Source organism: Netta rufina (assembly GCF_964035555.1).
Source record: "Netta rufina genome assembly, chromosome: 5".
In the NCBI taxonomy this organism is placed as follows: Eukaryota; Metazoa; Chordata; class Aves; order Anseriformes; family Anatidae; genus Netta; species Netta rufina.
In genome coordinates, this window is record NC_140128.1 from 57734551 (window position 1) to 57747463 (window position 12913).

General features: G+C 40.9%; 1 protein-coding gene across 1 annotated transcript in view; it reads right to left on the reverse strand.

Annotated features, from left to right (window-relative positions):
- Positions 1-12913, reverse strand: part of BRF1 (BRF1 general transcription factor IIIB subunit) — a gene marked incomplete at its 5' end in the record, with an annotated part of 167324 nt that overhangs the window by 150843 nt on the left and 3568 nt on the right. Inside the window, one exon of the mRNA XM_084286979.1 lies at positions 3739-3819. Within this exon, the coding sequence (XP_084143105.1) occupies positions 3739-3819 (81 nt within the window). The remainder of the gene's footprint in view (positions 1-3738; positions 3820-12913) is intronic.

Sequence of the window (12913 nt, forward strand, 5' to 3'; positions counted from 1 at the left end):
GCTATTTAGAGAGATTATGTAATGTAGCACAGAGCTGTAAAATGAGATTTAAAGAGACAGAACTCTCCATTTCAGCCCTGTAAATGCCCACAGAAGTTGGGCAATCCTGTGGCAATTTGAAGAGGCTCAGACAACAAAGGAAAGTCTTGTCACAGGGTCCCCTCTCTGAGCTAACTCTTCTCTCACTGCTCTTCTTTCTCACAGAAAGAAGACTGCATGGTTATTTGGTCAAACCTTTTAAAAACAAAGCTGAAACACCTCTCCGTATCATCTCACAGATGTGATGGCTTTTACGACAAGAAGGAGCTCTACGTGAGCAGAGATCAGCCATTCCATGGGCCCGACGTTGCAGAGCTCGTGGAGCTTAGCATGCTCAATTAGCGCAGCGCAGCACACTGAAAATCAAACTGGTAATGAACAAACACAACAGTATTAGGTCTTTCTTGCATACATATTTTAAACGAGTGTAAACAAGACTCCAGTTTTTATAACTGCAGCCAATTCCTCACCAAACACCCACAAACATCAGCTGGTTCAGTAAAGAAAGGCAGAGAATATGAACTGCCATGCACCACCACGTTATAAATAGCGAGGAAACATACAGCAAAGGCATGTGTGATAAGGGAGACTAGTGGCGTGTATCCGATATTCTTACCCAAGCCTGGAAACTGTAAAACCTTCAGGGCTTGCCCGTGACTTTGAGAGCATACATGTAAGTACCAATGCACAAAATAATGATTTTGCAGAAAAGTTTCAAGCAGTTGTTGTTGGGAGACTTTACTTTGGCATTTCTTCACTTCAGAATGGAGGAAAAGAAAAAAACAACACAAGTTACTACTTTAGATATTCTAATGAAAAACTGTTTTTCATCTAATTCTAAACATCCCTTAATTATAACCCTCAAAAGATGGCAGCATCACACATTTAGCCAACCCCAGCTGCTTTACTAGGGATTAAATAAGAGACAGCGAGGCCAAATCACCTCCCTTTCACCTCCCCTGAAAAGACAGACATTACAGGCAGGAAGAATTTGGCCCAAACTACATGGGGGAGGGAAGTGTAAGCAGGGGGAGGTTGTTGCTTTTTAAAAAAACAAGTTCCTGCTCCGTTGCTGGACTTCTCCCCGGATCATGTCAAGCTTGCAGGTTGCTGGCAAGCAGACCAGGCACGCTGCGAGACCTGCCAGCACGCTCAGACCACACACACGCGCTCCCAGCTGCTCTCATCCACCAGGGACAACCTCCAGAGCAAGCTGGGCTCCCCTGCCCATTGCTGCTTTCCACAGAGCCCGGTTCTTCCCTTGGGCAGCAGCCTACACAGAGCAACATAGAGAAGGACACAGCGCAATCATATACTGAAGGCAGCACGCAGCCTGGACCTAAGTAAGGAGCAGACCTCCTGGAAGCACGTTTATAAGTCATACTGCACCAGAATCCCCATGGTAGCTCATTTCAGCAGTCCATGTGCAACTCAGGTAACTCTGGAAATGTAAACATGGGAGTACGAGCAAATAAATAAACAATTAGCTTCGCGTTTCTTCCCAAACGCACAGAGCAGTGCTCCAGGGACAACTGCCCATTTTTCTTGCAGTCAGCTATCAGAGCACTTCAGTTTCATTCAGTGAATAACCTCACGTTTTTTCTTTCAAAAATATACAGTAAATTCATGTACCTTGCTATGCTGTAAAGAATAAATACAACGGATATTAACACAATTACAAAAAAAAGCAATCGTGAACACAATGACAGGGTGAGATTTTATAAGTTCACTGCCATAGCTCAATTTGCAATTGAGAACTACACAAAGCTAAAAACGTGATTAAATGCAGCAGACAACTAGCTCATTACAGAGCAGCAGAAAGAAGGGCCTTTCAGACACCAATTGCTCTACCTGAAATAGCAGCCGCTGTTGTCAAGCCTGGGACTGAGCAAGAACACTGCTTTGCTCATTGAAACAAACTTTCTCAGAGACAGATTGGCACCGTGACAAATACAGGTTGGCTGAGGAGATCAAAGACCAAATGCCCTCCCCCCCCCCCTTTTTTTTTTTTTTTTTTAATATAAAGGATCACCACAAAAGAAGAAAAAACGTAAAAAGCCTCAGACAGGTATAACTAAAAAGACAAAATATTTTCCTATTTCAAAACTGTTTGGGAGACCATTTCGTTTCAAACAACTGTAATTTCTCTTCTATGATGCTGTTAGACTTTAGCCAAGTAAATGATTAGGGTGTTCTGACAAGTCCAGTACACACAAAAGCTGTTGGGATGAAAGATGCTCAGACCTTCCCCAGCAAACATTCAGTCAGGAGTCACGTCTATATTCCAGAACAATCCTAGGCTGTGTTTAATTTCAGTTACCAAAACGTGTTTTTGAACAAAAAAGAGTGCACTTTCTCCCCTCAGTTTATTTTTTCTACAATTATACTGAAGTAACTGAGCAGTCCCTATTCACAACAAGCAGATTTTTTTTTAAATGCCTATGCAAAATTACAGCTATGATTAGAATAACTTCATCCAATGACAAACTTCACCAGCTGTAAATGGTATTCTAGTGGTTTTATTCCACTAGAACAGTTTGTACAGAAATTTTCAAAATTCAGTGTCACATCCAAAGTTACTGTCTTATGAGACCTGCTCACGAACTGCAAGCTTTACTCTGTCAAATAAGCAGGGCCTGACACTGTTTGGTACAAACAGCCCAGTAAAATAATCTGTACATAAATCAGCCAAATACTGCTGAGCAAAGGAATCTGGGTATGTTTCAATAGCACAGATCAATCTTACCCTTTCTATACGTATGCAGATACAACAGATCAATCTGATCCTTTCAATATCAATGCAGATACAATACCAGCCAAGATTCTCTGTGTTTTAATTGTTTATCTAAGATCTGAACTGAGGAAAATACCTTTATTTAAAATACCCCCCCAAAACAAGCATCATATCAGTGAAACCCATCTAATGCTCTTGGTTAATTACACGTCAGCTTCTGAGCCTTTGATATGGCAGTCCATCAGCTGTCATCTCCAGGAGTCACGAGACGTGAGTATTAATTAGCTGAAAAATGACAACTCCTGTCCATTGATATGAGCAACAGCAATTGAAACTGGAAGAACATTAGGTTTCTGGAATAAAAGCTGTTTTTATTCATTCTCTTTAAGGACTGTACTTTAGGAAGAACTCAATTAAAATGGATAGCATGTAACCAGACCATTTCCTTAAACATTCTCCGAACACTAAAATCTTCTTTCTACTTTTCTCTTCTCTGTTCAACAGTCACATATTAAGCATGTGATTACTATGAAGCGTGCATAATGTGTGTTATCTTTACTTTTATACTGTATAAAAACAAAAGCATTTCAACAATTATAATTTAAAATAAACATGCATTAAAAACACTCCAAGAATGCTGAAAACTGATGAAATAAAAAGCTGAAGTAGGTTAACAGATAACAAAAGTGTGCAATTGGCACATCAACCTTGAAAAAGCCCTTTTAAACTCCAACAGTACTGTACGGTGCCATTACCCTTTGTCAGCCATCTACCTGACCTCATAAATCAGGTACAACAACCAAATGAGAGCAAAGGAAAAATCAGCACTTGGCAGACTTGTCTAGTGACTAGCAAGGGGCCTGCCAAGGTTTTGAGGTCACATTCAAAACTACAAATTAATAGCAAATCAATCATGTTAATTAAAAAAAAAAAGTCACATCAATAAGATTAAAGCTTGTGGATACCATTCTGTAGAGTTTGTGCTCGTGACTCCTTTCCCAGGTTGGCATGGAATCCTCCTCCTAAGGTCGGTGTTTTGCCTGCACCTATTAGGGAAGGAAATAAAAAATATATCAAATACAATACCTGAATTAAAACACTGAAAGAAAACTTAACGAGCCACTGAACTTGGTATCTGTATAATTTACAACATGCCAAATTACATTAAAAAGGATACTGTAGAGCGCTTGAAGGACTTAAGACAAATGACACAGGGTTTGCATTCTATTTCCTCCTCAGGATACCACTGTACATACAAAACTCTGTAAGTCCCCCCTAAACTCAGCTCCAAATAAAGCACAAAAATGTCACATCCCTTATTTTGGGCAGAAAACAAAAATCAGTATCATGAAACACTGCTCAAAGTAAAATGTGAAAAAAATCTTAGTTATATTTTTTGTCTGAAGACTATTCAATACTGAATTTTACTAGCTAATCACTGGCACTACAGAACATAAAACCATAGTTAGCATTCAATAATGACTTGTGTTGGCTACTACAGACGTAATACACACTTTATAATAACTTTGGTTTAACATCAGACACACGGAGCGAAACTTTGGCTACAAAAACTACAAGTCTGGAACTGCTATGTTTACACCCTGAAAGGCTGGAGACTAAAATAAGTCTGTGTTGTAAATTAACATCAACTAGAGGCTGGTTTAAGCGTCTGTGCCAATGCTGAGAAGTCTGAATGCGGAGTCCTCTGGGAGTCAATGGAGCTGCTCATGCAAACGAATCTTCCAGAGCAGGGAATTAAAACTACTAAGGACAGAAATAGTCTCTTACTAAAGCAGGAAGTTTTTAAAAAATAATCAGGCCACTCCAAGCAGGATATTAGAATCTATCAGCTTAACAGCGTGACCAAAAAGCTAAATTGCACAGGACTGAAAACAAGAAATTTGCTAGTAATTGACTTTAGTCTGCTCTTCAGAATAAGAAGCAAAGTCATCTTGTTTCCTGCCATGTCTACAGTTCTCCTCAGGTTCTTGTCGCTGTGTTTTCTCATCTTACACCTGCTTTCTGGAGCAAACTGCAGTGGCTTTGGGACAGACATACACGAAGGCATGGAGTACCACTGGAAAGCAATTCAGGGCATTTCCACTACACACCTGAGTAAGACACTTCCATAGCAAGTCCAAACCATGAGAAACGACGGCCTGAACTTTTATTACACTTCCTTAGCTAGTCTCTCCTAGCTGTATTTAATAAATATCTTGTTGAGAAAGAACAGAACAGCTAATATGCTGGTAGAATTGCCTACAAGTCTTCCGAGCTTACTTTTCCAGGCAACCTTTCAATTAGGTTTCCAGCACTATCCACAACAGAAACCAAGTTCACCTTCACTTCATTAACAGATCCTTTCAACAAACAATAATCAGAAGCTCTCACATAAATGCCCCAAAGCTTAAGTACCTCAACATCCTAATTAGAGATAAAAATAGTCAATGGTGACCTCCGCACTGAATACAGAGGTAAGCCTCCCAACCCTGTATTTTGCCTGTTATAGTCAGCAACATCTCCTTTCTATTCTTACATGTACCAAAACAAACAGATCAGGCAAAACAGAGACTACCAAATTATCCCAGTGCTCATGCTGGTTTTGGTGTACAACTACTAAGAATGGTTTACCCCACAAAAACACGTGAACCGTGACGAAGTTTTATGCATGTTTTCCTCAGCAGCAAATCTACCTCCAGAAATTCTCTTTCCTACTCTCCCATTTTTCTTGTTTCAAGGTTTGCTTTACCACAGGCCATCTCCCTTGTCTGACTTCCAGCAGGAGAGGGCACAGCAGCAGAGACACGGGGCAGGATTGGGAAGGAGCAGCAGGGCGTGCTGGGGGTAGCAGGCTCACACAGCAGCTGCCTCACAGCTCCACGATGCTTTTCCAGTCCTCTTGCTCTTTGAAGACATGAAAACACTCAACTCTATCAGACCATGACTGTCAAAAGAGCTACATCGCTCTTTAATAGGTCTCTGTGTTACCAATAAAAAGCCTGCACTCAAACAATCAGACAGTGGTGATAACAATACTATTAACAACAAACTTAACTTACAAACTCTGCCAGCAGAATTGCTGCGTCCATTTCTCAGCTGGAGCTGGCATTTGGCTTTGCAAGCTGACAGAAAGCTGCTCTGCTGGGGGCACGCACGCTCAGAGCCGCAAACTGACGTTTCCACGGACTATGAAGTCTCACCCTCAGCTTTAATCTTTACAAGGGGAATGCAAAGCACACTCATTAATACAACTGTACAGCTGGGTATTAAAAAGAGAAACTATAAAAAAAAGATTTTTTTAAAAAATCTGTGAAATCATCGAATTCGTTTAAAGACCAAAAAACCCTACAAAGCTAGTCATTTAAAAAGTACGAAGGCAGGGAGCAGCGATTGCCAGGCACAACTGAATTAACATTCCAGCTTCACTGAAGTTTTTACATTTCTTGACCTTTTCTATTTTTCCTCTACAACTTCAGAAATGAATTAAACAGGCTTTTGGTTTTTCACATTCAGCTTTCGAGACGGAGGAAAAGGAATACATCCGAGAGGTATTTGGTGTCTGCGAGCGCTGCCTGCCAACTCCTCAACGTGAACACTAACACTTCCCGCAGCCAACTCAAATACCCTCCTCAGAGAGGTGGTGCCTCCCAGGGCACCTTGTCATCTACTGGTTATTTTTAGAAAACAACTCAGATTCTCAAGCTTTGCTTCACTGAAGCCTCCTCTCTCCCCCCTTCCTGTTAGCTTTGGATACTTTTGAAGTTTCGAACTGGAAGGCTTCAGTTGGATGGGACCTAAAAAAACATCAAGTCTTTGGACAAGAAAAGGCGTGGAGAGATGTGCTAGGCAGCTCAAGAGGAGCTACTCAAATTTTTGGGGTCATCTCAGCAGGATGCAGTGCCTGGGGACACAAAATGAGGATAACCAAAGCTGATGGATGTCATACACCTGGAAACGTGATGATACCTGGGCAAAGCTTCCACAGGCCCAGACCCAGCTCCTAACCCCACGCCCAGGGCAGGGGGTTTGGACTGGATGACCTTGAAGGGCCCCTTCCAACCCCAGCCCCACAGCTCCCCTCAGACCCTGGCACCTTGGCTATTTCTGAGCTTCAGGTTCAACACCTGGAGAAGAAACAGCACCACTCCCAGTGAGATGGATTTTGTTTCCTCTAAATGAACGAGCACGTGAAGACCAGGAATGAAGCTGCTGCGAGTGGAACTGAAGTGTATCTGCTGTTCGATAGGACCAGGGCTACCAAAACCCTTCCCTGTGAAATTAAAACTGGAGAACTCCAGCCCTTTCTTCTGCACACGATAGGAGAAAAGGCTTCAGTTTAAACTGACGTATTTATAGACCCATCATAAAAATCAGTAAATAATGCAAACTGCATCCCACCAGCTGTTTCATAGTCAGGATGGGCTAGGTAATCTATCATAAAACTTAACGAGCTTCCTATTAAAGTCAGACCACAAAAGTCAAAAGGAGAGTAGGTCAATGTCCCGTTACAATTCATGCCTACAGTAGTAAAATGATGTAATTAAAGTCTTCCGAGCATAAAAAACAACTAAAATCAGTAGACTTCTTTTCTCAGCCATTTTTAAAGGGAAGTTAACAAACCTGCATGCATGCACCACAGCCAGCGCAAGCACTACTGCTGAATAAATTTATACGGACGAAACTTTCAATCTAGTCCACCCATAGCTAGTTTTCTATGTGCTTATTTTCATAACTACCAACCAGGGAGCTAAACATACCGTTGTGTCCACCACACCCAAGTTTAAGACTGCACAAGTCTCTGAAAGTCAGTCTGCGTCCAAGCTACGTGCAACGCTCAGCATCTACCCAACCGACAGCAGCATACTCTGCAGCACTGAAAGCAAGCGCTTGTTGCCATCACAAGGACAGCACATAAAACATTCAGTGCAGGAAAAAATCCTATGCTCAGCTCTGATGCAAGATTGCCACCTTGAGGATTTAAGAGGAGAAGCAAAAAGTGATTCCGCTCAAGTCACAAACCTGCAGTCATTATTTTATGCATGAAGCAGATGCAAGTTTTGCCTCTTCCTTCCCAACAGGATTAGTTTTGTAATCAGAAAAGTGAAAACCTAGCACAAAGTGAAACACACATATACTCTTCAAAACTTCCCCAAAAGGTCTGCAAATCCGGTATACCAATACTTTCTTCTGTTTTGCAAGTTACATCATGACTACTCTACATAATTTAACACTAACCATGAATTTGTCATCTCTAGAAATCCAGACCACAAATAAGAGGCATTTTGCTGATATTTTTATTTTCAGTTCACAGAGTTTCAAGTTTAGTATGTGCATTACTGCTGGAATCCATTTCAGAACTGTTCAAGGCTGCACTGTAAGAAATATTTTATGCCAGGACTTTGTCTATCAATACATCCTACATGGAAACCCATTAAAAGCTACCAATTAAAAACAAAACCCACTACTTCTACCACTTCTGTAAGACTGAAAAATACATAATAATCCTTTATTGTATACAAGTCACCACTCAAAAACAAATAATCTGATAGGAATACAGAAATCACCATCTTTACCAAGTGTCCCACTCTGTCAGTACTTACTTTCAAGTTCTAGAGGGGAAAAAAAGGCATAGAAGATAAATAGTTAATAAGCTTAGCTTAAGTATTATGAAAGCATTCTCCTCCCTGTATCTAGTCCCTCTCTTCTTTTCTTTTTGCTGACCATAGCTTTCCACTGTTCAACATACTTCATTTCCACAAACCCCAGAAGACTCAAATACTTTGATCAAGTCAAACTGCAGTCACGTACTGCACTTGGGGTCAATATTGCTCACACTCTCAGATCTAGGAACAAAGAAGTTTTTAAGGATAAAGTAGTAAATACAAAACTCTACACTAAGCTTCCACATGCACAGCTGAAAAATTGAGCATACCATAGCTTTACAAAAGGGTAGCCTAAGTTAAATTTGCCAAGGGACGCTCCAGAGTGAGAACACACATTCAGCATTTATGACACCACGAATGGGTCACTGCAGTAAGTTGCTTATAATATACTTGCAAGCAAAGATTTGGATTAGCAGAACTTTCTCTTGATATTCTAATACTTGAAACAGACTACTTAAAGTTGTGGAACCTCCTATTCTAGAAGTTTTAACAAATGCTTGCTGGTGCGTTCAGGGCCACTGGTTCACAATTTGCGTTTCACCTTATGAGCAAAAGCAAGCAGATAACTTCCTACAAGTGACATTCATCCTATCAGCCTCAGTTTGGTATTTTGCAGTCTTATGTACATTTGCAGATGGAGAATCTTACATATGTATGCTGCACAAGAGCCATGAGCTTTACTTGATCCTGATTCAGTGCCGAACTTGGACTAATGTTGTCAGTGCCCCTTGCAACCTCCCATTTCTATGACCATGCCTATACAGTTGTGACCCTCCTAAACCCTCCTGGTTTAGTTACTGCATAAGAACAAGATTTTAATTCGCACCATTATTGTACATCTCAAACAACAAATGTCAAGCTGGCATTCAGAGAAAGGTACACAGTTGTAATTTAGTTGATCACATTTTTGATCATAAGTCACCAAACCCAATAGAAATTGCAAATAAACCTATTTCAGGACAGTCATGCTGTTCAACCTCACATGGAGATGCTGGTGATGTACACACATCTCAGATCCCAAATACAAGTTAAGTCCTCTGGGGCAAGAATCCTATTTTGGTGACCAGCCCACAATCATTCCATAACCCTCCTATCGAGGCTTTCCACAACATGCATTTGATGATAAAATATCCTGTAGGTCTTATATGGAGTTGGGAAACGACCCTAGTTCCACTAACTTGTCTTCTCCATTCCACAGTTTTGTCACCAGAATGACTGTGTCTAAATGGACGTACGATTTCCTTTCATGCTGCTATGAACTAGCCAACTTGAAAAGAGACAGGCAGCATAAAAAAAAATCAGAAACACCACTATCTCCACTACATACCAGGGACTTTTTTTATAGCAGTCACCAATATCTGAGCAACGAAGTCCCCTTTTCACTTAACTCCACACTAACCTTCTTGACTGCATCTAACATTAAATGACCAAGGTAAAGCAAAGACAAGACCTTTAATTTAATACAAACTGAGGCAGAGGTCTCTATGAAGTTTCTCTACATTTTGTAAAGCTACGCAGCTGGTTAGGGAAGACAATGCTGAGTAAGAGCTAGTCAAAAGCTTATGCAAAAATAATTCTAATTCAATTTTTTACTACAGATACGACCACAAACTTTGTAGGAGGCTGGGGGCAGCCCCAGCCCAGGGCATCAGGCATCTCCGTGCAGGTTACTCCTATGAAGCTTATCAGATGCTATTTCTCTCAATTAATTACCACGTGTTTAAGGACCATTTCTGAAACTTAAAGCTCAGCTTCCTCAAGCACAGTGCCTTTCAGGATCACAAGCTCAGTGTGCCTTGCACTGCTATCTTCCAACGCTGATTTGTTTCAGTTATGTCTTCCAGCTCGCTGCTGCACTGCTTGAGCATCAGCACGGAGCTGTTTTCTTCTCCTTTGATTAGTGTCAGATTGAAGCCTTAGACTTCCATTTTCTCAGCTTCTTTAGAGAAAATCTGAAGAGATCTGGACTATCAAAGTCTGCTCCACGTTGAGCTTTCCTCTCCACACTATCTTCGCTTTCGTACTTATTTTTCCTGTCAGCCTCAGGGAAAATACTTGTGAAAGCCGTTTCTCCCAACAAGTACCACAAGACTGGGTACTCCTGTACAGACACAGAACAGGAGTGATCAGAGGATATGCTGCTTTCAGATGCGGCATACAACTAAATTTGCCTTTCTACAACAGCAGTGACTGTAAAATCTATGCTGAGGAGGGCTCAGCAGAGCTCCTTTTTCAAGTGTACAATTACAGGATAATGAGGAGGTGGAAATGTAGCTCATCCCCAGACCCTGCATCACTGTACTTCAGTGTCAAGGTGCATTCAAACGTTATAACTGATAGGAGTCTGTTAAGAACTTGGGTACAATGAAAAAAACAGATTGTATTTATTTCAATTAGGAAAATGAGGAATTTTAATTCAATCACTTTGCAAATTTGGCGCAAAGACACAAACAGCAACCTCTTTGGATGATTTTGTGAGAGTCTGAACTTGCTATCAATTATAAACTGAACTGTTATTCTTCAAAACTAGATTCTTGTATGAAAAGCACATATTTCAAACATAGCTTGTGCAGATAACAGTTCCTTGGAGCTCACATGTACATGTCAACTCTCTTCCACTATTACTTGCAGACTTTTGAATCAGTTTAATAAAGTTCAGGAATGACGCTCTTCTGCATGGTCTTCACAAGCATCGAGAGAATAACATGGCCAGGATCAAGTGTTGAGGCTAGGTTCTTACCTGGTTGTGACCACTTGCAACAGAATTTAGAAGTGCAATTAACTGGAACAGCATGGGGCTTACCAAAGCTTTCACTAGCTCATGCTTGGAGGACTTTCCCACCAGAGAATGGACAGATACACACCAGCCCCCTCATAGGGCATGAAGATGGCATCCTTCACACTGAAGGGACTTACCAGCCCACCACCCACCAAGGGGTGGGTGCTTCACAAGACAAGACTCACCACTCCCTGTTGGGCAGCAGTAATAAGAATTGTGGGATTAGGCTAACTTGCAACCACATTTTCCTCTTCCATCAAGATCATGGCCATGAAGAGCATTGGTGTCTTGATGAGACAGGCAGGTCATGCCCATCTCCAAAGGGTGTCTCACCAGGACTGACATGGCCTAGCACCCTCTGTGTATCTATAAATGTACAATACCTCATTTTAAACACCCCCAACTACCATCAGGGAAAAATTCATGATCCCAATTACAAAGGATGGCATACGGAACTTGATAAACCTCACTCTAAATAAGCTTTTGTCTTGCAGTCTGGATATCTGGACACCTAATAATAAGACTCTCTCATAGTCATAAATATTTCTACTATCAACTTCTAACTAAGTATTCTGATCTTTTTGTGAAACGCTTTCAAGAGATAACATACCGATAACTGTCAACATCAGAGAATTTTTGTTATCACTTCCCCAAACAAAAGCTGAAAGAAAACAGTATTGATACTGAGGGACACCTGATGTTTATAATGAAAAACTATTGCCCTCAGATTCTTAGACCAGTTTTAACAGGACAGTCAAAACCCTCAAAAGCATCTGGGTAGAGCTCAGAAAAAAAAAAAAAAAAAAAAAAAAAAGACAACCTTCCTCTGTAGACTCAGCACTGCTGCACCAAGTCAGACCAAAGGTCTTAGTCCAGTATCCTGCCTCTGAAAGGTAATGGCCATTAACAAACATACCTACAAGCACAAAGCATAAGAGCAAAGCTCGTCATGTTGCCTTTTCATGATACAGCACTCCTGCAATCGCCCTGATTCTAGAGATCTAAGGCAGATGGATTTCCTGAGCCAGAAACTGTATCTTATTCTTAATGGCCACGCCACATTTTTGTCCTGTTTGTTCAGTCCTTTCTGAACCCGTGTGAACTTTTAACACCCACCACTTAAGACTCACAATTTAATGAAATAGGGGCTTGGCTTGTTTTTTTTCTGGGAGAGAAAAAAAGAAAAGACAAAAATAAAAGAACAACCACCACTCGTGATGCTTCTGAACATCCTACTTGCTACCTTTAAAAGCTACCTGCTACCTTTCTTCGTGCTCCCCCGTTTTTGCATTATGTGATACTGAACAATTGCTCATTGAAACCAGGATATTGTACGCAATTTCAGACCTCCACCATGTTCCCATTCAATCACCTCTTTCTTAGTCTGAAGAGGCTGAGTGTATTCAGTCATTTCTCAAGAGGAGAAACGCTCCTCTTGATCACCTTATCTCCCTCCCTCTTTTCTAGCTCTACTAGACATTTTCTTGAAGATGGAGAGAAAAACAGAGGAACAGACCAGAAATGCATGCAGTATTTAAGTTGCAGACAGGGCTGTGGATACAGAACAGTGACTTGCACTGTTATAGCCTTTTCCTGAAAACTTCTAACATTACCTTAGCCATACCGTATTTTATTTATTTGTTTTGTAACTTGAATGAACATTGAGCTAAATATTTTTATAGTTACCCATTGAAACCC